The sequence below is a fragment of the Aegilops tauschii genome, chromosome 1 (genome assembly GCF_002575655.3).
Source record: "Aegilops tauschii subsp. strangulata cultivar AL8/78 chromosome 1, Aet v6.0, whole genome shotgun sequence".
NCBI lineage: Eukaryota > Viridiplantae > Streptophyta > Magnoliopsida > Poales > Poaceae > Aegilops > Aegilops tauschii.
This window is the reverse complement of record NC_053035.3, coordinates 317199453-317222097: the sequence shown is the minus strand read 5'-3', so window position 1 is coordinate 317222097 and position 22645 is coordinate 317199453. Positions and strand designations below refer to the sequence as shown.

The 22645-nt window shown below is 52.3% G+C and overlaps 1 protein-coding gene across 2 annotated transcripts; it reads left to right on the top strand.

Moving 5' to 3' along the window:
* Positions 1–917: 917 nt before the first annotated feature.
* On the top strand, positions 918–19920 carry LOC120976874 (uncharacterized). Of its 2 annotated transcripts, XM_040404490.3 has the most exons (6): positions 918–1082; positions 2347–2491; positions 2706–2777; positions 2907–2957; positions 18343–18465; positions 19503–19920. In XM_040404490.3, exons 1-5 carry the CDS (start codon positions 961–963, stop codon positions 18442–18444), a joined length of 492 nt encoding a protein of 163 aa, XP_040260424.1. In that variant the 5' UTR covers positions 918–960; the 3' UTR covers positions 18445–18465; positions 19503–19920. The 2 variants fall into 2 exon arrangements, with proteins under 2 accessions (XP_040260424.1, XP_040260421.1); XM_040404487.3 differs by having other exon boundaries at positions 18343–19920.
* Positions 19921–22645: the final 2725 nt, after the last annotated feature.

The following is a 22645-nucleotide window of genomic DNA, read 5'->3' as shown; positions in this document are numbered from 1 at the left end:
TCCTACATTCATGAAAATTTATGGATAAGACAATCGTGGGTGTTTGCTTTCAGACGTTCTGGTGTATCAAATCCCTATGAACATCAATACATTGAGGTTGAAGCGCTGCCAAGATAGTTGGCATTCACGCTGGGGAGGAATCAGATCAGCTCAATCATCTCCAATTAGTCTTCTTTCTTGCTATCCAGGTCTTAAATGAGCAGACAGTCTTTAAACAAAGGATGGATGGGAGTACACGGTTTGGACTCCGCTGCAGAATAAAACAATTTTGTGATACATAGTTTACAATTTTCGGAACTTAACACAGGAAGGTTCCAGTTGCGCTTCCAATATACAATTCTGATTAGTATTTTCTCATGTTACTTCATCATCCCCTTTTGTTCTTAGACTTGGAGCGTTTATTCCCACAGGCTGTATATACTGCTATTGTGAACGTACCTATTTTGTGAAATTTTGGTTAAATTTGGAAGGGTCTCTCTATGCCACATCTAGATGTGATATATTATCTCACATCTAAGCTGACATCATCCTGTAATCTGTCCCCACTTGTTGACAAACAACCAGCGTGGTTGCTTCCGATCACCCCCGCACAGTCGACGCTTGTTTGCTTGTGGCCTATTTGTTTGTATGTGGGCTTCTCACCTCTTCCAGTCCAACTACCCCCGCACGCTGGACCCTTTTGTGTTGGGCTTGTTTGTTTGTTTGTTTGTCTCACATGAGAAAAGCAACATGTGTGCACGGCCCTGGCCTTGTTAGTAGGAAAAAAACAGTAGCAAAATTGAAGCTTAAGGTGGCTCAAGAAAAGTGCAAAAACCCAGACAGGGTTTAGGCAGCTTTTCTGTTGCACTTTACACCTGCACACCAACTGTCCAGTGGCCACCCCACCCCACCCTCCCCACCCCCCGGCGACTCTTTCTTCCCAAATCAGTACCAATCCCCCAACCCACCCTCCTCTTCCCCATGCAGCCGCCATGGATGAACTACAAGATTGAGGACAACAGAGTAAAAATTGGGAGGTTGGCTAGAGGAAGAAGACAAAGTTGGAGGAGGAATCATGTCGGACACTTGGCGTTCTTACCAGGGTGAGTTTGTAGTACAAGAAATTGTCCTCTCCTTTTAGATCATTTCTCCTTTCACATGTGGGAAAAACACACACCAGAGTTCAACTAACGCATGCTGAAGTTCAGAAAAAATCAGATCAAGTAATTTGCTAAGCAGACCATAGGTACAAAGAACACACAGACAACATTATGTTTGACCCAAGCACACTATGATTAAGTTTCAGAAAACACATAGTTAGCACAAGTGTTATTTAGTTTCAGAAAAATAATTGTTCTGGCCCTAAGAAACTGAACATAGAAAAACTGCATTTTACTGTCTTTTGCATGGTCAGATAGGTTGTTTGTTTTTTATATGTTGAGCTTAATGCGTGTGCTAACTGAATAGTGGTAATAATCAAACAACTCCTTGTTCCAGTTTATTCAGAGTGTGTTTGTTTCCATTTATCCAGAGAGAAACTACTTTGAAAATGAAAAACAAGTCCTTGTACTAGTGAAGTAGAACAACCCATCAGAAACAGAACAATGTAGGACAAAAATGCTAGCCTGATACCCCTAAGGAAAATAACTTATGGATTGCTCCTCCATTTTCATACAAACATTGGTGTGAATAGAGTATAATATTAAAATGTTGTACAGCAACATAAATGTTTTTTTTTGACAAAAAACTGTTGTCTGCAGGAAATGAAGATAACTATACATGAGACTACATTGGAACCAAGGAAAAAAATAGCACGCTATTTCACCGTTATAGCGCGGTTATAGCATATTCGGAAGGGACACGTTACGTTTTGGCAAAATCGGCCGCTACGGCGCTAATTGCGTAATTAGCACACTACACACGCTATAACGTTGTAGCGTTACACGTTTTAACGTGCAGACCATGCAAAATTTAAACAACCACAGCCCAGCAGGCCAAAACCAACTCACGACCACTACCTTTTTCACTCTTTTTATGTTGAAACTGTTTAAGACTTACAATTTTTATGTCCTAGATTTGGCCCTTATGCATATATTGCTTGCTCCTAGCAAAAATTTAGTTGCTTAAATACTTTGTTTCTAGATATATTTGAAATTTTTTGCAAACGCTATTTTGAAATATAGCACGCTATTAGCATGCTATAACTTGTGTAGCATTTGGAGAAGGGCCTCGCTATATTTTATAGCGCGCTATTTTTTTCGTTGATTGGAACTCAGGTATGGATCTCTTATTCACAAAGAACGAATGGGACCATTACAAATTGACAGCAAAAAAAATATGAAACTTACTGATAAATTTTGATTGCAGCTCCCAGTACCCAGAAGTGATGTTTGAACCAAGGCTTTTTCAAATGGAAGACAGTGGACAGCAATACCTGCACATGATTCCACCTTACTCGTTCACCACTCCAGTTTATGAGTTTGCAACACCATCGAATGCTGCTCTGAGTCTTGTGAGTAACAGATCAAACCCACTTGCTCGTCAACATGCTGGCCGTTTTGTTTAGTAGAAAGAAGATGTAAGTTGGTTTATTGTTTTGGATCAAATAAAAATAGTAAAAGTGCTTTTGAAGAAAAAATCATGAAATTTATGTTCTCTCTGTCTAGTTGATATGTACCGTATCTATTTCAAAATTTTAATCCCCATAAAATAATCAAAAATTGCAGGCATTGGCGTTGAATGAAGTCTTCAGCAGGAACATCTCATACACAGAAATGCTACTAGCTGCTGACTCCGAGGTTTGAACAAATACACATCTAGGGTGTAGCACTTCAAAAATTCTATCCTACTTATGTGGTTCATATAACAAAAATAGATGATTGAAAAAAAATAAAAGAGTGAGCTTAACTTTGTTTTGTGTTGTGCAGGCTGCATTTTTTGGTTCACCACACATAAATTGTTATCCCGTTGGTGCTGAGGTATGATCAGAAAACAGGTCACTTCTGTAAACATTAGGATAAAAAAAAGTGTTAAAAAACTACAGCACTTAACTAAAAAAACTTATGTTGAAAGACTAATAATAGTAGCAAAAAAACATCTATGTTGAATAAAAAAAAGTGTATTGTTGTCTTTGTCAACAAAATTGCAGAATGAAACATTCATGTTGACTGGACGGAGTACAAGGCTAAGTGAGCAAAAAATGAAACAAAAACTATGGGCCCACAATTGTGAGTCGATGGTGGACTTGCAACTGGGCTATTACAACTAGACAAACACCACAGTTGCCAGTCTAGGGTCGGCTTCCAACTGGGGCTATTACAACTAGACAAACACCATAGTTGCGAGTCGAGGGCCAGCTTGCAAGTAGCATCAAACAAAGAACCCGGTTGCAAAGGCAAGGGTCAACTTGTAAGTGGCATAAAACAAAAAGACCCAATTGCAAGTCGAGGGTCGACTTGCAAGCGGCATCAAACAAAAAAACGTAGTTGCAAGTCGAGGCTTCACTTGCAAAGTGGAAATGAAACAAAAACTATGGGCCCACAATTGCGAGCCGATGGTGGACTTGCAATTGGGGCCATTACAACTAGAGAAACACCACAGTTGCGAGTCGATTGTCGGCTTGCAAGTGGCATCAAACAAAGAACCCGGTTGCAAGTCGAGGGTCCACTTGCAAGTGGCATAAAAAATAGAAGACCCAGTTGCAAGTCGAGGGTCAACTTGCAAGTGGGATCAAACAAGAAACCTATTTGCAAGTCGATGATTCATTTGCAAGTTCGAAAATGAAACAAAAACTAAAGGCCCACAATTGCGAGCCAATGCCGGACTTGCAACTAGGGCTATTACAACTAGAGAAACACCACAGTTGCGAGTCCAGGGTCGGCTTGCAACTGGCATCAAACAAAAGAACCCAGTTGCAAGTCGAGGGTTTACTTGCAAGTGGCATAAAAATAGAAGACCCAGTTGCTAGTCGAGGGTCGACTTGCAAGTGGCATAAAACAAAAGATCCAGTTGCAAGTCGAGGGTCAACTTGCAAGTGGCATGAAACAAAAAACCTAGTTGCAAAGTCGAGGCTTCACTTGCAAGTGGAAAATGAAACAAAAACTATGGGCCCACAGTTGCAAGTCAATGGTGGACTTGCAACTGGGGTGTCGGAGTAAATGGCCACGGGTAGCCTAACCGACTACCCATGGTTCTTCAAAAATTATCAGGCCGATTGAGCCTTCAAGCGTTCGAAGCATTGGGCCGACTTCCCCTGGCCGACTACCCCAGGGGCCGACTCTCCAAAGGCGACCCGGCCTTGGTAACCTCCCCCAAGATAGTTGCGAGATGGCCGACTCCAGGAAGCCGGCGCCAAGAGGACCGACTTCCAAGAGCCGGCCATGAAGCGCGCCGGCTCCACAAAGCCGGCCAAGACCGCACCCACCAGAACTACGCCCACATAATGGTGACAAGACGGGGTGTGGCCACAGTGCGGCCCACTACCCCCGAAGCCCGAGGCAGGCATGGCCACAGGACGTCGTACGGGCCGGCTACCTCCCGTTCGGCTCGGCACTGTAGCCATGCTGGCCTCAACGTCATCCACGACAGGCGCCAGTACGGCCCACGGGCGGCGGGCCCCTTTTGCCAAAGAGAGGCGCGAAGGCGGCCCGGCCTCCCCCAGTCGGCCAAGGGCGTAGCCGGCCCCCAGAAGCCGGCTACCCCCCTCCCTCGAAGCATGCGCCACATTAAGGAGACAAGACGAGGTAAGGCTACAGTGAGAGCCCTCGAGGCGGCACACTGTAGCCACGCTTACCTCGACAAAGCCCTCATCATCAGAGGCGAGGCACAGTAAACAGCCGCCGATAAGACCCCTAGGCAGTGGGGCCGGCCTGTTGACCAAGAGGCCGGCAGCCGGCGGGACCCACCAGTCGGCGGGCCCCAACGGCCGGCGGAGAAGCCGGCGAGCACAGACACTGACGACTGGGACCCGCGCTCAGCCGGATTACAATTGTACCCCCGGGGGGTAGGCCTATATAAACCCCCCGGGGCACCCATGCAAAGGGTTGGCTTCTTAGAGTTACACTCACACCATATAAAGAGGGAAGTGAGAGCTAGCCTTGCTCTTCTTCTCCCTTGAACCCGACAGCTCTAGGAGCATTTGTAGCTACTCTTTCTGATCTAGTGATCATGCGGAGACCCCGCAGAGCAGGACTAGGGGTGTTATCTCCACGGAGAGCCCCGAACCTGGGTAAGATTCGCCGGCGTGCATGTCTTCGCCTCATCCCGTTTCCAGGCACCGGCGACATCTTACTGGCTCCCACCATGATAAGCCACCCGTTGGCATATGTCGCACCTACCACCCGACATTTGGCGCCCACCGTGGGGCCAGGTGCACCGTCGTCCGGAGACCTGTTCTGGACGGGAACCCTCTTCCTCCCCTGCGAGCGCAGCCAGCCTGCTGCGCCCGATGGCGTTGGCCCCGACGCGCTGCAAGGCGTCGACGACGCCTGCGCAGCGAGCTGCCTCGCCGATCTTCTCGGCGAGGCTCGCATCTCCGACGAGCCTGCGTCCGACGCAGGCACGGACTACCCCGAGAGTCGCCTCGTCAGCCTCCTCGACCAACTACACGTCTCCAGCGAGCCTGCTGCAGACTTGGAGTCGGTCGGCTCCACCGACCCGATGCTTGTCGATTCCGACACGGCATCGCTCGACGCCTACCCCTCCGACGTGGTGGTCTTCGACGACCCTCTTCCTCGAGCTGACAGCGGCAGCAGCGCTGTCACCGAAGTGTTGGTCATCAGCCACGTCGCCAACTCGGGCGAGAACGCCCACGACGCCCTGCAAGCGGCGATGCACGACCTATCCGTCCCCATCCCGGCCGACGCCGATGCCGAGACCCTGGAGGCACGCCGCCTCGCCCTCATCGCGGAAGGCCAGAAGATAGCCTCCATGAGACGCCTCACCGAGGCCCACCAGCGCGAAGTCGACCGCGCCGCCGCCTAGCGGCCTGAGCCGAGCCGGCTTCGTCCAGAAGCGCGGCGCGGCTATCGCCAGCGTGCTGGGGGCAGATTGCCCCGTCTACGCCACCCCGCTCGAGAATCTACGAGCCGCCCAGGCGGCCGCTGAAGAGGTAAATGGGCTGGGAGCCGATGAGCTCCCCAACATGACAAGGCGGATCCAATAGCTGATTGACGCGGCTGTAGAACGGCATGAAGCGGGCGCCCGCGCTGATAGTCATCCCCCGCGCCGGGAGCACGCCGCGACGTCCCGCTCGCCGACTGCGAGCGGCACCCGCCAGAGGAAAGACAAGGAGCCGGCTGCTAGCCGCAACCGGACTCGTATCACCATCGAGCGCGACGCGGAAGGCCGCCCTCGAGCGGTGGAGCGCCAAGGAAATCCGCTTCCTCCCCCGCCTCGAAGGAAGAGACGTCTCACCCCGCCGCCCGTCACGCACCCGACTCTTGGTGACCGACTAGGCCGCCGAGAAGGAGTCGGCGAGAACGACGCCCGCCACCGGATCGACCGCCTTGTTCGATCCATGGCGCTAGAAGAAGACGATGTCGGCCCGCCATGCTTTGGCCCCCGCATCCGCGACGTGCCCTTCCCCAAAGGGTTCTCGCTCCCCAGAGACACGCCCAAGTACAACGGCTCTGTGAAGCCGGAAGATTGGCTCATCGACTACTCCACTGCTGTCAGCATAGCCAACGGCAATCGGCGCGTGGCCGTGAAGTACGTCCCCCTCATGCTGCAAGGCACGGCGCGCACCTGGCTCAACAGCCTCAAGCCCTGCAGCATCAACAGCTGGCTGGACTTCACGGAAGTCTTCGTCCGCAACTTCACCAGCACATACAAGCGGCCTCCCAAGCCTCGCCAGCTCTCCCTGTGCGTCCAAGGGCCCAGCGAGTCGACCCGCGACTACCTCACGCGGTGGGCCGAGCTCCGCAACTCCTGCGAGGGGGTGCACGAGGTTCAGGCCATCGAGTACTTCACCGCCGGGTGCCGAGAGGGCACCCTCCTCAAGCACCGACTCCTCTGCGACGAGCCGGCTACCCTCGACGAACTCCTGATCATCGCGGACAAGTACGCCACGGCCGACTCCTCGATGAAGACCGAGCTCCGATTGGACGCCTCTGGGAAGGTGCTCGCTCCGGCTCCCAAGACGCCGGCTGGCGACTCCAATCGGCGCCCCTACCAGAACGATCACAAGCGCAAGGCCCCCATGTCGCCTTCCACCAGTCGGCAGGTGGCCACAGTAGAAGATGAGCGGCCCGAAGAGCGGCCCGCTCCCAAGAAGAAGGGTGGCAAGCCGGCTTGGCAGCCGGCTTTCTCTTACGAGCAGACTCTTGACGCCCCCTGTAAGTTCCACAGCGGCGCGAAGCCGTCCAACCACACGACTTGAAAATGTCACTGGCTCACGCGAATCTCCAAGGGCGAAGGGTTGCTGCCGCCTCCGCCTCCCGGCTCGCCGCCTCCAGCCCCCCAGCAACCGGCGGCTCGGCCGGCAGTCGGAGCCATTCAAGATGAATTCCCTGAAGAGCACGCCGCCTACGTCGTCTTCACCAGCCAAGCCGAAGACAAGTGCAGTCGGCACCGTCAGCATCAAGAGGTCAACGCAGTCGCCTCTAGTGCCCCCGAGTTCATGCACTGGTCCGAGAAGCCCATCAACTGGAGCCAGGCTGATCACCCAGAGGTGATGCCATCCCCTGGCTCCTATGCACTGGTCTTGGATGTCACCCTCGCGACGGAGAGGCGAGCTGCTCGATTCTCCCGCGTCCTGATAGATGGCGGAAGCAGTATCAATATACTGTACCGCGATACCATGGAGAAGCTGAACATCAAGGCGAAGCAGCTTATGCCAAGCCGGACCGTGTTCCATGGCATCGTCCCCGGCTTGTCTTGTTCCCCGATCGGCAAGATCAAGATGGATGTTCTCTTCGGAGACAAGGATCATTTTCGCCGAGAAGCGATCTGGTTTGAAGTAGTGGATCTGGAGAGCCCCTATCATGCTTTGCTTGGCCGACCTGCTCTGGCCAAGTTCATGGCTGTGCCCCACTACGCCTACCTGAAGATGAAGATGCCGAGCTCGAAGGGGATCATCACGGTAGCCGGTGACTACAAGAAGTCCATTGAGTGCGCCATGGCCAGTAGCCGGCTGGCCGAGTCCCTTGTAGTAGCAGAAGAGAAGAAGATGCTGGAGCGGGTTGTGGCCATGGCTGGCAAGCAGTCGGCCCTGTCCCCCAACCCCAAAGATTGTGATGCACAGGGCTCTTTCCAGCCGGCCAAAGAGACGAAGAAGATACCTCTGGACCCGGAGAATCCGGAAAGGTTTGCTGTCATTGGGGCAAACCTGGACAGCAAACAGGAAGGTGAGCTCGTCGACTTCTTCCGTGAGAATCGAGACATTTTTGCATGGTCCCCAAAGGACATGCCGGGTGTCCCGAAGGATTTCGCCGAGCACAAATTGCACGTCCGAGCCGACGCGAAGTCGGTCAAGCAGCCCCTCCGCCGACTGTCCGAAGAGAAGCGAAGAATCGTAGGAGAAGATATAGCCCGGCTCCTCGCTGCTGGCTTTATTATGGAAGTGTTTTTTCCAGAGTGGCTTGCCAACCCAGTTCTGGTATTGAAGAAGAACAACAAGTGGCGCATGTGTATAGACTACACCAGCCTCAACAAGGCCTGCCCCAAGGATCCGCTTGCTTTGCCACGGATTGACCAAGTGATAGAGTTTTTTGGATGCCTACTCAGGGTACCATCAGATCAAGTTGGACCCAGCAGACCGCCTGAAAACTGCCTTCATCACACCATTCGGAGCTTTCTGTTACCTGACTATGACATTCGGCTTAAGGAATGCCGGTGCCACTTTTCAGCGTTGCATGCAGAAATGCCTCCTCAAGCAACTCGGCAGAAATGCCCACGTCTATGTAGACGCCATTGTGGTGAAGACAGAGAAGCGCGGCACCCTGCTGGAAAACCTCAAAGAAACATTCGCCAACTTGCCCCGATTCCAAATCAAGCTCAACCCCGAGAAATGCGTGTTCGGAGTACCAGCCGGCCATCTGCTAGGCTTTCTGGTCTCCGAACGCGGCATCGAGTGCAACCCTGTGAAGATCAAGGCCATCGAGAGGATGGAGATTCCCACCAAATTGCGAGATGTGCAGAAGTTCACCGGGTGCTTGGCCTCCCTAAACCGCTTTATCAGCCGGCTAGGAGAGAAGGCTTTCCCCCTGTACCGACTCATGAAGAAGTCCACTCACTTCGAGTGGAATGACCAAGCCGACCAAGCCTTCCACGAGCTGAAGAAGATGCTGACCACTCCGCCTGTCCTGGCGGCACCGACTGAGAAGGAGCCCATGCTCCTCTACATTGCCGCGACCAGCCGAGTGGTCAGTACAGTAGTCGTGGTCCAGCGCCCGGAAGAAGGCCGAGCCCAGCTAGTCCAGAGGCCGGTGTACTATCTAAGCGAAGTACTATCCAGCTCAAAACAGAACTACCCGCACTACCAGAAGATGTGCTATGGGGTGTACTTCGCCGCCAAGAAGCTGAAGCCCTACTTCCAAGAGCATCCCATCACGGTCGTGTGCACCGCCCCGCTGGCCGAGATCATAGGCAGCCGGGATGCATCCGGCCGGGTGGCCAAGTGGGCCATTGCGTTGGCACCATACACAATTTTCTACCAGCCCCGCACCGCCATCAAGTCCCAAGAAGCTGAACGGGCCGACTGCCGTAACATTCATCACCGACATCACTACTCGGTACGGCGTGCCGCACAGCATCATCACCGACAACGGCACGAACTTTGCCAAAGGAGCACTGGCACGTTTCTGCGCGACACAGGGTATCCGACTGGACTTAGCGTCCGTTGCCCACCCGTAGTCAAACGGCCAGGTCAAGCGAGCAAATGGACTCATCCTCTCCGGCATCAAGCCCCGACTGGTTGTGCCACTGGAGCGATCGTCCGGCTGCTGGCTCGATGAGCTGCCGGCTGTCCTCTGGAGTCTGCGTACTACCCCTAACAAATCAACCGGCTTCACTCCATTCTTCCTTGTATATGGTGCCGAGGCTGTCATCCCAACCGACATCAAGTTCGACTCGCCTCGGGTCACCATGTACACGGAGGCGGAGGCCAAGGAAGCAAGAGAAGACGATGTCGACCTGCTGGAAGAAGGCCGGCTGTTAGCACTCAGTCGGTCCGCCATCTACCAGCAGGGGTTGCGCCGCTACCACAACCGCAAGGTCAAGCCAAGATCCTTCCAAGAGGGCGACCTTGTGCTTCGGCTGATCCAGCGAACAGCCGGCCAGCACAAGCTCTCGGCCCCTTGGGACGGCCCCTTCGTCATCAGCAAGGCACTAGGCAACGACTCCTACTACCTGATTGACGCGCAAAAACCAAGAGCACGCAAGAGGGACGACTCCGGCAAGGAGTCGGAGCGACCATGGAATGCGAACCTCCTGAGAAGATTTTACAGTTGAAAGCAGTATGTATCATGCTACCCTTTTGTATTAAGTATGAAACAACAGGCTCCCCGAGGAGCACTTGGGGACTGCCTTGATTTATCTATGAGTGACGAGTGTCATATCCATGAATGTATTATTACATTTGATTTCTTGTCTGGCACCGGGTTCGACTAGTCGGCCCGGGGACTGGCCGCCTTGAGCTATATTAGAAGTTCTACCTGAAGTCAGACAAGTAGCGTGCCGGCTCCCGAGTCCTCTCTTGTTGAAAGTCGCAGCTCGAAGAACCGACTGTCCGACTAGCAAGAGCCAAGGCAGAAAGGATGCCCACACGAAAAACGGCTAAGGACTAATGAACCTATATAGCGAAAAGACGGCCTCCAACCACGCCTGCCGGCTGTCAGAACAGCCGGCTGGCCGGCTTCCTAAACACTTAGCTCTAATCCAACAAAGCTAGAGTACTTGCCCTCCCAATCGGCCAAGCACTTCTCCAGCTACAGATTGCAGAGCAACTATCTGTATGAGGAGGCGGCAACCAGGGGAGGGCGGCAAAGGAAACAGCAGAAGGATGAAAAGCAAAGAACAAGGAAAAGCCAAACACATGCATAGTCATATATACACATAAAGCCCTCAACAGGCCGGCAATCGACATAGTTCGAATATACCCCCAGTGGGTGGAATTGTGTAAACTTAACAGAATATTGTTCCAAAAGTGACAAGACAGGAAAACAAAAGACAGAAGACTAGACTAAGGCGCGGTGCGTGAGCCGGGTTGGTCGGTGGAGATGTCGTCGCCGGCTGAAGGAGTGGCCGGCTGGCGGGTCTCGGCTTGGTCACCACCGGTGGCAGGCGACGCGCCCGCGCGTGACGTGGTGCTGGAGACGCGGTCAGGCTGAGGCTGGCCGGCCGCCCCACCATCCGGCCCGGCGTCTTCACCCTCCTCCTCCTCCTCCTCCTCGCCCTCGTCGCTGGAGTCGATCTCCTCCGCCGAGTCTTCGCCGTCTGCTGGGTTCAGCCCGAACCAGTCCTCTGGCTGGGCAACACCGTTATCATCTACCTCAGGGGCGAAGGCACCGGTGTCGGTGTAGTCGGCGATCGCCGAAGCCCGCCGGATGATAGCCGGCCGCGCCGGCTCCAGTTCTGTGTCGGCTTGCTGCCGCCAGGTAGCCAGCTGGTCCAGACTCAGGCCGGGATACCAGGCCTTGACGAACTCCAGCGCCCGCCTGGCGCCGGACCGAGCCGCCGAAGCCTTCCAGGCTGCAAAGCGGCCGACTGCCACCTCCAGCCAGTCGGCAGTCCGACTGGGGGTGCGGGGGACCACTTCGCCGAGCCAGAGGGCGGCCAACACTTGCGCCCCGGCACGCTGAAGCCGGCGGAGCAGTCGGTGAGCCGGCTGGAGGCGGGCCTGGATCGCCAAGAGCTGCTCCTCCAGCGAACGGCCAGCGTTTGGTGCAATCTTGGCGCCAGCCTGCCTTCGTGCTTCGCGGCGGGCCTCGATGATCTGGTTGGCGGCGGTAGAGTAGCCAGGGAAGTACTCTGCGCAAGAAAGAAAGAGAAAGAAGAGAAAACACCAAGTCAGAAAATGAGCCAAAAGCGGCAGACGGCAAGAAAGGACGAAGAAGTAGGCGGCTTACCGTCAACCAAATCTTCGATCTGGCCATAGCCATTGATCAGAGTCTGCTTTGCTTCGGCCCAGCCAGCCACCTCTGTCTCGTACTCGGCCTGGAGGGCGGCTTCGCGTTCCTGCACCGCCTTTAGAGCCGACTTGTGGCCCTCCTCCTGGTCGGCCAACCTCTTGGCCAGGCGGTCACGTTCCTGGACCAAGGCGGCAAACTCGGCCTCCTTGGCACGAAGGGCGGCCTGAGACCCTCCCAGCTCTGCCCTCAGACTGGCGTTGGCCGCTACAGGGACGGCAGGAAAAAGAAGAAACAATAAGAGGAAGTCGTCAAGGAAGATCCGACCCGACTGCTCAGCAGTCGGCCCGAATCTCGGGGACTACACCCAGTGGGTGCGCTGACGCGCCCCCACGTGAGGTAAAGGACAAAGCACTTACCCCAGCTCTCAGTTAGGTCGGCGGTCTTCTGGGTCAGCTCCCGAGCCTGGGAGTTGAAGGCAGCCGCGCGAAGATTGTGGTAGTCCTGCAAGACAGGCAAAAGAGCGAAGTAAGAGCAAGAATGGCAAGACTAGATCCACTAAAAAGTTCCAAGCCGCCTGCTCAGCATCCGACTCGGAACTCGGGGACTACACCCAGTGGGTGCGCTGACGCGCCCCCACGAAAGAAACCAAGATCAAAAAGAAGCAAGATAAGAAGACTAACCCGGATGGCCGCCCGCGTCGCAAGGAACTCGTCGGTGTACCGCCTCAGCGCCGTAGCCTGGGCTTGGAGCTGGGTCCGGACGTCCTGCGCGGCCACGTTCATCACGGCCGTCCCTCCGCCCGGCGTCCACCCCGAGATGGCGCTGGCCGCCTCCACATCCTGGGCCGACGAGCTGGAGCCCGCGGCCGGCTGCGGCTCTGATGCAGCCTTCTGCGGCTCTGACGCGGCCTTCCCCGCGCGCCGGCTTGGCGGCGTCTGGACCGCCAGCTCAGTCCTCGCGGCCGGCTCGCCCCCCGCCGACTGCGCAGGCGGCAGATCAGGCCGGCCGCCTTGAGCCGTCCCAGTCGGTGCCGGCGCCCTCTCCAGGATGATGACGTCGTCATCCCTCTCCAGCCCCGGCTGGTCACCGCCGGCTTCTCCTAGCGGGGGCTCCGTGGCCCCAGGCGCCGCGACGCGCAGTGGGGTGACCAGCAAGGCCCCCTCCGCCATCGCCGCAGCCGCAGCCTCCGCTTGGGCCTTGGCCGCGGCGGCAGCGCGCGCCTTCGCCGCCTCCTCCTCCTGCACCGCCTTGGTGGCGGCCGCCCTCAACGCCTCCGCCTCCCGCGCCTCCCGCTCCTCTCGCGCCTCCCGCGCGTTCCGCTCCGTCGCCGCCTGAAGGTCGGCACGGGGGTCCACGCGGCGAGTAGTGCTCCCGGATCCTCCCGGCGACCCAACGACGGAGGCGGCTGCAGCCCGCTCGAGCGACAATGGAGCTCTAGTTGTTTGGAGAAAAAGACAAGGATTCAGGAGTTACCAGAGAAAAGAAAAAAGAGTACACGAAGGAGTATGTACTTACGCCGACACCGTCTGCGGCTTCACCGCCTTGCGGAAGCGGGCCGCCTTCGCGGCCGCCTCCTCCCGCCTAGTCGCCGCTGCCCCGCCTCGGGGCTTCTTCGGCCGACTGCCGAACAAGCCCGGCGCGACGCTTTTGGCCGCCACCCCGAGCAGGCGGCGCGGTGGAGGAACCCGCACCGTGGCTAGACGCCGGCTGGCGGCGCGGGACGACTTCAGCCTCGTCATCGTCCGGCCAGTCGTCGAAGCTGACTCCAAACCCGGAGCCGCCTGCCTCGCCGCCGGCTTGGCCACCGCCCGCCTCGGTGTTGTCGTCCATAGCGGCTGCCCCCAAGTCGGGGTCCTCCAGGTCGTGCTCTGTCCGGTTGGGGATGAATCGGCGCTCCGCGTCCGACCCGCCTGCAGGCCGAAGAAGAGGGCTCTGTCGAGACAAGCCGACTAGTCAGAGTCGGCCAAAAGGAACTCGGCAATAAAACTGAGAACAGAAAAAAGAGACAAGGAGAGCATACCGTGGGCGGCGGATGGGCTCGACAATATGGCTCCTTGCCGAACTGCCACTCTGCGGAGAGTTTGCAGTTCGCAAGGTAGTTCACCATATAGGCCACCTCGTCGTGCGGCATGTCCTTGATGCACATCCGACTCGGATCGAGCTGGCCGCTCATCTGACAGATCAGATGAGGGCGGCTCTGGAGCGGGAGCACCCGGCGCGTGACGAAGGCGGCCAGCAGGTCGGGCCCCGACAAGCCCTCCGACTGGATCATCACCCGCAGTCGGGCGACAGCTGCGGCTCCAGCCGGCGTCAGCTTCACGGCCCGATAGGACCACTGGGGCCGCCTGCCCGCCGGTGGGCCGGCTACGTAAGCCGGCAGATTGACGTAGTCGCCCTGCGGGGCGACGTTCTTCACGTAGAAGTATGACTTTTGCCATAACTTCACCGACTGGATCAACGTGATGACGGGGAAGGGGTTGTCGGCAGCCACCCTCCGCATCGCGATGAAGGCGCCAGTCTGAGCCGGCACGCCTTGCATGCGCGTGCCCAGCTTGGACTGGAAGAACTCCCCCCAGAGCTCGAGGGTAGGGAGGACGCCGAGGTAGCCTTCGCACAAGGTGACGAAGGTGGACAGCAGCACCACCGTGTTCGGGGGGAGGTGGTGCGGCTGGAGTTGGTAAAACTCGAGCCAAGAGCGGAAGAAGGCGCTCACGGGCAGGCCGATGCCGCGCAAGAAATGTGAGCGGAAGACTACCCGCTCGCCTTCCCGCGGCTCCGGCGTAATCTCCGTCTCCGGCGCGAGACGGACCTCCACCTTGTCCGCGCCGGGCAGCCGCCGCGTCTTGCGGAGGAACTCGACGTGATCTTCGTGGACGTTGGAGCCGTCCCAATCCCCGCCATACTGCATCGTGACGTGGGGCTGGCGAGAACGAGCGCGGCGGCGGAGGATCGAGCGGTGGAGCAGTGCGGCGGCGAGGCGCTGTTGCAAGAAAGGGCAGAAGGAAGAAGATGGCGGAAAGGGAAGGGGCGTGCGAGCGCCTGCCGCTCTCCCCCTCCCCCTACTTATAGTTTCGCGCAAAGGAGCCGGGGAGGCGGGGCGTGGGGCGAGACGTGGGATTAACTGCCCCACTCCCCCACGCCTCGCGATTATTACCGCCTGAAGGTGTGCCGAAACTGCCGTAGGAAGGTGTGCGGCCGGTTTCGGGCCGCAAAGATTCCGCGCCTGGGCCCGGGCGTAGGCGTGGCGGGCCCCCGACCTGCGGCGACGTCCCGTCGCGCGCGTGGGCTGGCAGGCTTTTTAGCCAAGAGAGGCCACGTGGTTCGCAGGCGGCAAGTGGCCGGCCCGCGGCCCGGGGCACGCGCCGGCAGGCTCCCGCCCTCCGACTTCAAAAAAATTCGCCGAAACGGCGCACCCAACCGAAGCCGGCTCTCAGCTGCCAGCTCGTCAAGAGAGGAAGCTGACCGAGCTTCTCGACTCCCACCCAACCTCGAAGCTCAATCAGCTTCGGGGACTACTGTCGGAGTAAATGGCCACGGGTAGCCTAACCGACTACCCATGGTTCTTCAAAAATTATCAGGCCGATTGAGCCTTCAAGCGTTCGAAGCATTGGGCCGACTTCCCCTGGCCGACTACCCCAGGGGCCGACTCTCCAAAGGCGACCCGGCCTTGGTAACCTCCCCCAAGATAGTTGCGAGATGGCCGACTCCAGGAAGCCGCCGCCAAGAGGACCGACTTCCAAGAGCCGGCCATGAAGCGCGCCGACTCCACAAAGACGGCCAAGACCGCATCAACCAGAACTACGCCCACATAATGGTGACAAGACGGGGTGTGGCCACAGTGCGGCCCACTACCCCCGAAGCCCGAGGCAGGCATGGCCACAGGACGCCGTACGGGCCGGCCACCTCCCGTTCGGCTCGGCACTGTAGCCGTGCTGGCCTCAATGTCATCCACGACAGGCGCCAGTACGGCCCACGGGCGGCGGGCCCCTTTTGCCAGAGAGAGGCGCGAAGGCGGCCCGGCCTCCCCCAGTCGGCCAAGGGCGTAGCCGGCCCCCAGAAGCCGGCTACCCCCCTCCCTCGAAGCATGCGCCACATTAAGGAGACAAGACTAGGTAAGGCTACAGTGAGAGCCCTCGAGGCGCCACACTGTAGCCACGCTTACCTCGACAAAGCCCTCGTCATCAGAGGCGAGGCACAGTAAACAGCCGCCGACAAGACCCCTAGGCAGTGGGGCCGGCCTGTTGACCAAGAGGCCGGCAGCCGGCAGGACCCACCAGTCGGCGGGCCCCAACGGCCGGCGGAGAAGCCGGCGAGCACAGACACTGACGACTGGGACCCGCGCTCAGCCGGATTACAATTGTACCCCCGGGGGGTAGGCCTATATAAACCCCCCGGGGCACCCATGCAAAGGGTTGGCTTCTTAGAGTTACACTCACACCATATAGAGAGGGAAGTGAGAGCTAGCCTTGCTCTTCTTCTCCCTTGAACCCGACAGCTCTAGGAGCATTTGTAGCTACTCTTTCTGATCTAGTGATCATGCGGAGACCCCGCAGAGCAGGACTAGGGGTGTTATCTCCACGGAGAGCCCCGAACCTGGGTAAGATTCGCCGGCGTGCATGTCTTCGCCTCATCCCGTTTCCAGGCACCGGCGACGTCTTACTGGCTCCCACCATGATAAGCCACCCGTTGGCATATGTTGCACCTACCACCCGACATGGGGCTATTGCAACTGGGAGGTATGAGAAGTTTACCACCAAGGTTTCATCCACATGGCGGAAAAACATGCCGAAGCTCTCGCTGTTGCCCACATCGCAATGAGCAAAGCAAACTGGGCACACAATCCTGGTTCATAGCAAAAAGAACCAAAAAAATAGATGGGACCTTCAAAAAATATTTTTCAAAACAGAAAAACAAACATATAGATAAAAGATGTCGTACTGGCATTTCGGGATGCTAAAAAAACATCCTGATAATAACCTATATAAAAACTGCATCAGCCTAGCAACTGAGGGATCATACCGATGGTTACGCTGACAGAAAATGCTGTTAGACCACTAGTAAATAAAACTCTTGTAATGTTTTCAGTTTATGTGATTATCATTTCCCATGCATTATTATTCATCTATAGTTACCCAACTGCAAAATTCCAAAAAAGAAAACAGAGGCAAAAAAACCACAGCTCTTCTCTGTTTTGTGCTCGCAACTCGACAACAGATACATACTTGTAAACCCTTCGGAAATTGGTTTCTGATTGTAAATCCTTGGGAAATTTTAGTTTGTTTTACAAAAAAATACATGCAAATAATAAACACTACATACAACATAATTAGATAAGCCTGTTGGGTCCCCATTTGGATGAGCAAAAAGCACCAGGCACGTAGAATACAACTGCACAGGAGCATCCATCGCTCTGCACGCAAAAACATGAAAAATGGAGATACATACCAGTTTTCTACCATTTCCCATTCTAGTAGAAAATTGTACTTCAATCTAAAAAACAAACAACTACTTAACTCAGAGACATTTCCCCTAAAAAAATATCTAAAAAAACAGATTAGTTTTGTTACAATCTGTCATCTAAATCAAAAGTGTAGAAGAAGAAATGTTAGTAGAATATACATGAACGTAATGTTGCCTCTACCTAAAAATTCAGTTTAAAACGAACATAAAACTCCTATTGCGGCTCTCTCCTCCATCTTCGGTCACAAAATAATCGCCGCCGGGAGGAATCGCTGCCCCAGAGAGGAAACAGGCAAGCGGGGTGACAAAATACTAGTGGATGAGGATGAGGAGGTGGAACAGTTCCTGAATGATACACTCATTTAGGCAAATACACTCCACTTAGCTGGGCTGTGAAAACGCTCGCTGTCGACAAACAAAAAAGGCCCAGCAGCCCAACAACGCGAGAAATAAAAAAGACAACAGCCCGCCCCAACTCGTAAGGAGCTGTACACGGCCCGCCGCCTGCGATAACGAGGCGCGAGCTAGCGAGCAAACAGAACAATTACATGAATCTTAAAGATAATAAGGATCCAATGGCCCAGGACTTAGATGTGAGATAGCTATTTCACATCTAGATGTGAAATAGTAAACCTGAATTTGTAATGCATGGCCTGTCAGCTTATATTGTCTATCTTGTCCAGTTGTAAGCCCAGCTACACTAATTATGACAGATGTATTTGATTGAAAAATAGCACGAGCTTACAATTCGCAAGCATGTGATTTGATTTCGCATGTTCATTTGACAAGTCTGGCTGTATTTGGTAACCTATTTTTAATTTTCAATTTCTTTTAGGGGAGCGGCCTATTGTTCATTATCTCTGATAGTTTACGGACACGGACGGTGGCGACCATCTTTCACTACACGACATCGCCTTGGCCAGCTGCAGAAACCTAGCACCGTTGCCGATTCGTCTTGGTTCGTCTCTCTTCCTTGCACTTTGGTTTCAGTCATAGGCTTCTTGTGAGGATATATCTTGCTTGCAAGGATGTTTGTTCTAGCCACCACGAACCAGAACTGGAGTGCAACCCTGTGCGTCGTCCCCTTTCTACTTAAGTGAGATTGGTTCCCTTCGGGGTTGCCTTTTGCCATTTGGAAAACTTGTGATTCTGAACCTGTGACTCTGCTCTTCTCCTCTGCCCTGAAACTCTGAACCTGCTGCCCTCTTTCTTCTCTGTATTCTACTCTCTGTTATCTGAATTCTGTATCCTGTGAAGATAGAAATACCAATTTGGTGGGTGTGGATGCTGATTCTGAACATAACTGTATCGAATTACTCTGCTGCATTGGTGCCTCAAGGTACTATGATTTCGGCTGAAAAGTAGAATAATGACTCTGCGGGACATGTATATACATCTCTGCCTGCCATAAGTAAGCATGCAAATAAATTTCGGTAAGCAGCAGCAGACATATTCTTTGAATTTTGTACCTAATTAAACGAACAAAATTTGAGCCACTGTATTCTTTCCTACAGTACCTATATGTTATTGTGCTTATTTGGTAGATGTTTATTAGGTATTGCTATAAATATGATGAACTCGGTTAGAAGGTTCTCGAAAGAGTGGTAACTTATTATAATGGCTTTGCTAAAGAGTTAAACAACACCGTGTTGGTTGATGAGTTGAATAACATTATATTATTTCATGCAGCTCCATTACTGCTGTCAAAGTTATATCGTATTTATCTCATGGAATAGTCTACATCTCTAGAGCCTTAGCCTATTTTCAAATTTGTAAAGATACATGATTCCATTGTAAGAAGCACCCATTTTAGAGACTTAAATCACAACTTTTCTTTAATTTGGTTAAGTGAAACTAATGATTATCATTTAGTATGCCCTGTTACACACCATGATTGGAGCATGGAGCTCACTGGAACTGCATGAAAGCTGTAATGCTATTTTATTTATTGAATTTACTTATTTTGGTAATGGCACCCTCTGATGTTTATTTTAGATCAAACATGTACAACTCAATGCGCACACACAAAGGTAAGGCTCTTCAGATCCTGTGGTAGCAGCATGATGTCTCCAAGGAGGGATTTTTGAGTTCTTGTGAGGATTTCTTGGCTCCAACACTGGGTGTGAGGATCTCTGAGATTGAAGATATGCGACCGCACACTATGTGACAATCGGTTTAGAATGCCCTGCATCCCTTGCTAAATTATTTGACAAACTATAAACATCTAAGTTACTTGTTCATGTGTGCATTTGAATTTACATAGTTGTTGTAAGTAGGGAGAGTGGACTATTGCACTGTGGTGTCTCAACAATAACTCAGTATGGCAGGACCATAGGAGAGCATCCTGGCTCCTAACTTGTAAGGAACCAAACTGTTACTTGCTTCTATGTGATTGAACCGTGTGCTTACACCATTTTTCTTGTACTCTCACCTGACCAACAATTTGACTGTGGCCTAAGAGTCAGCCACCAATACGAATTCATAAAAGTTTGAGGTATTTGTATTTTTGGCCGGGAATAATTGTTCGATTGAGCAGCTCGAAGATGGGATCGATGTCCTTTTTGACGGAAAGATATTCTAAGCAGGAAGGCACTCTGCATCCTACACACTCCTTGGAGCACAGAACATATTGGGCTGATATGTATTTAATTAGGGTGGGCCTTTATTATGTTGGTTTTTACCAAATTGGTATAATTTCGTATTAGTAAACAACCTTTATACTTAGGGCAATATTTCTAAAAGCATTCACAATTAGGTGCATATATATGGATAAAATAATGTTAAAAAGAATTTTAAATATATTGAACTATAAGATCGCGCGTTGCACGTGCACGCTTACTAGTATACAACTTAATTTGCATTCAGGAGTTGCTTACTACCCCTCCATTATTTTAAGTATTTGTGTGTATACAAAGTATTACAAAGATATGTGACGATTAAAATTAGTTAGTAAAACAGTACTATGTGATAAAAGGATGCCATATAATAATACCATTGAGAGAATTGACTTATTTTTCTCAGTTGTGTTGAATCTTTGCTAAGAAAAGACAAACGTCTATTTTGTTTTCTATCTTTTTCAAGACATCAATCATCTCACTCGAGGAAAGCCAATAATTCGCAGCTCCACAATGAAATTAATGACACCATCTCTCTAGTACGTACTCTCGCGAATTACGGATCGACCAGAGACATGAAAGTATCACATTGCTTGTGTCTGTGCTCTCTTAAGCCTAAAACGACTCTTTACCTGAACCCGTGAAAATATCTAGAAATGGAATGAACATGTGCACAACATGTATATATTTTGTCACAAAGATTAATAAAAACAATAATTTACAAACAAAACGAAAATTACAATATCTTTTTCGACCTATTCATCTTCGCTGTCTATAGATATTTATCCCACTACAATGATGGGATAGAAGCAGAGATTCATGCTATGATGCGAGGCATGGCGCCCTACAACACATGGAACTTTCAGTCATTATGCAGTCGGACTCGTCCCTAACTATCTTCAGTGATGGGTCACTAGTCCGGTCTCCATATGGACACCTGGCTCGAAGATTCTAGCCTTACGAGAGGTTTGGGAGTTTATTCCTCAAAAGCTTATCGTTCTCAAAATGGAGTGGCAGATTGTTTAGCAAGGTATAGTCATACTAAATGTAACATTGTTGTTTGGCTACACAGAGAGCTTCCATGTATTGAGAAATTCTCGCCTCTGCATTGTACCTCTATAATTTTGAAATACTTTCTTTCACCCCGCAAAAAAAACACCATAAATAATAAAAATTACCTCTAAATCCGTAGACCACCTAGCGACGTCCGCACTGAAGCGAGCCGAAGGCGCGCCGCCGTCATCGTCCCTCCCTCATCAAACCCGGACAAAACTTGTTGTAGTAGACAATCGTGAAGTCACCGTACCAAGGCCTCATAGGACCTGCGCACCAGAACAGCAACCGTCGCCGATAAAAAGAAGCGTAGATTAGAAGGATGTAACCTCAAGACACACAAATGTAGACGAACGAAGACCAGATCCGAACAGATCCACCAAAGACAACAACCGACTGAATCGCTACGAGATCCGCCGAAGACACACCTCCACACGCTGCTACTTGTAAGCTGTGTTGGGATTTTCTCAAAGAGGAGAGGATGATGTAGTACAGTAGAGATAAGTATTTCCCTCGGTTAAGAACCAAGGTTATCAATCCAGTAGGAGAACCACACAACACCACGTTAACAGTACTTGCACACAAGATAACAAACCCTTGCACCCAACACGAACAAGGGGTTGCCAATCCCTTGGCATTCACTTGCAAGATTTAATTATATGGCGATAGATAGATAGATCGCACAAAAATACAAAATAAAATTAATAAAGAAAAAGTGTAGTAAGGTATTTTTGGTTTTAATATGATAGAAAATAGACCCGGGGGCCATAGTTTTTACTAGAGGCTTCTTTCTTAAAAATAGCATACCGTGGGTAAACAAATTACTGTTGGGCAATTGATAGAAAAACAAATAATCATGACGATATCCAAAGCAATGATCATATATGTAGGCATCACGTCCGAGACAAGTAGACCAAAAGGATTTTGCATCTAGTACTATTAATCCACACATCAACCGCTATCCAGCATGCATCTAGAGTATTAAGTTCATAAAGAACGGAGTAACGCCTTAAGCAAGATGACATGATGTAGACAAAGTAAACCCATGCATGAATAAACCCTATCTTTTTACCCTTAATAGCAACGATACATACATGTCATGTCCCCTTCTGTCACTGGGATTGAGCACTGCAAGATCAAACCCATTACAAAGCTTGCAAGAAAAATCAATCTAGTTGGCCAAACCAAATCAATAGATCGGAGAGAGATACGAAGCTATACTAATCATGCATAAAAGAGTTCAGAGAAAACTCAAATAATATTCATGGATATATCTGATAATTCATCGGATCCCAACAAACACACCGCAAAAAGTCATTACATCAAATAGATCTCCAAGAACATCGAGGAGAACATTGTATTGAAGATCAAAGTGAGTGAAGAAGCCATCTAGCTACTAGCTATGGACCCGTAGGTCCGAGGTAAACTACTCACGCATCATCGGAAGGGCAGCAAGGTTGATGTAGAGCC